Source organism: Sinocyclocheilus grahami, unplaced genomic scaffold (genome assembly GCF_001515645.1).
Source record: "Sinocyclocheilus grahami isolate Dianchi unplaced genomic scaffold, SAMN03320097.WGS_v1.1 scaffold7314.1, whole genome shotgun sequence".
Classification (NCBI taxonomy): domain Eukaryota; kingdom Metazoa; phylum Chordata; class Actinopteri; order Cypriniformes; family Cyprinidae; genus Sinocyclocheilus; species Sinocyclocheilus grahami.
Genome location: NW_015511404.1, coordinates 23,465 through 24,621, shown reverse-complemented (window position 1 = coordinate 24,621; position 1,157 = coordinate 23,465). Strand labels below are relative to the sequence as shown.

The window sequence follows — 1,157 nt, the reverse complement described above, 5'->3', positions numbered from 1 at the left end:
TTTTCCACGACATTCTAATTTATTGAGATGCACCTGTATATGAAGGAAATTTTGAATTATTTGGACAGTTGTCTACCTGCAGTCCAACTCTGATCTTCTTGGTGAGCGCACCCTCAGGGAAAGAGGCCTGGACCAGAGGTACTGTCATGCTGGTCAGGACCCCTCCATCTGGACCCATCTGATTACTCTCCTGTTTAATCCGTGATACCACTGCAAAGTATTGTGGGAAATCCTTTGTGATGATCCGGCAGATACGCTTCTTCTCCAGGTCTGCTGTGTTGTCAAGCTCTGTAGAGTACACAAGTATTATGTGAGATTGATTTCAGGAAGCATTTAAATTACATATTTTACAGAAGCAAACAAAAACTAGTATTTTTAATTTCCTGAAGGAAATGTTAGTGGTGTTTGCCTATGCAAAAGTTGGCATCATGATGCTACAGTCTTGCAGTGGTGATAAATGTGTTGCTATGTTGTTGTAATGAATGTGTAACCCAAATGTTCATTTAATTTCAACACATTTGTGTATGGCACATGCTGTCTCTAAATTGTATTGTCTGTAAATATCTATGCATTATATCAGACATTGGCCTTCCTGCCTTCTAGATATTGCCATCACCTCTGAAAAACTCAAGTCCGTCGAGCACTAATCAACACTCACTATAGGCTTGTCTGAATCTCATCGTGCACTAGTAAGGTCAGTAACAGTGCAAATTTAACAATCATCATTTTACCTTCATCCATGCCATTGAGGAGCTCAACGAGGTCTTCAGATTTGCAGTCATAATGATGCTCTTTCCAGGTCTCACCGTTTTCGCTCCTTAACATAATGAGCTCTCGCTCTTTCCCTCTCATGGACCCAAAATGAGGGATCTCCACAATCACAGGGCTGTGAAAACACATTGCAAGCCTTTATCAGTGGAACCTCTCAGACTAATAAATGTGAGACGACGAGACACACAAATGCTGATGATGACTTTAGTAAATGGCGATGACGAACATTCATGGAACATTAGTGCAAAAGAGGGGCACTTGGCAAATGCATCTGATACTAATACAGGTAAACTTTAGTGGTTTCTATTATGAACCCAAGAGGACAGATGCAGAAGTGATTTTATCAATGTTTTAGTTTAGCATAACAGGTTTTTTTTTTTTTTTTT

General features: G+C 39.8%; 1 protein-coding gene across 1 annotated transcript in view; it reads right to left on the bottom strand.

Moving 5' to 3' along the window:
- Positions 1 to 76: 76 nt before the first annotated feature.
- The window catches only part of LOC107577809 (ankyrin-3-like), a gene marked incomplete at its 3' end in the record, with an annotated part of 9,466 nt that continues 8,385 nt past the window's right edge, over positions 77 to 1,157 (bottom strand). Inside the window, exons 4-5 of the mRNA XM_016263842.1 lie at positions 732 to 886; positions 77 to 288 (exon numbers count right to left, since the gene is read on the bottom strand). Of these exons, the coding sequence (XP_016119328.1) occupies positions 77 to 288; positions 732 to 886 (367 nt within the window). The remainder of the gene's footprint in view (positions 289 to 731; positions 887 to 1,157) is intronic.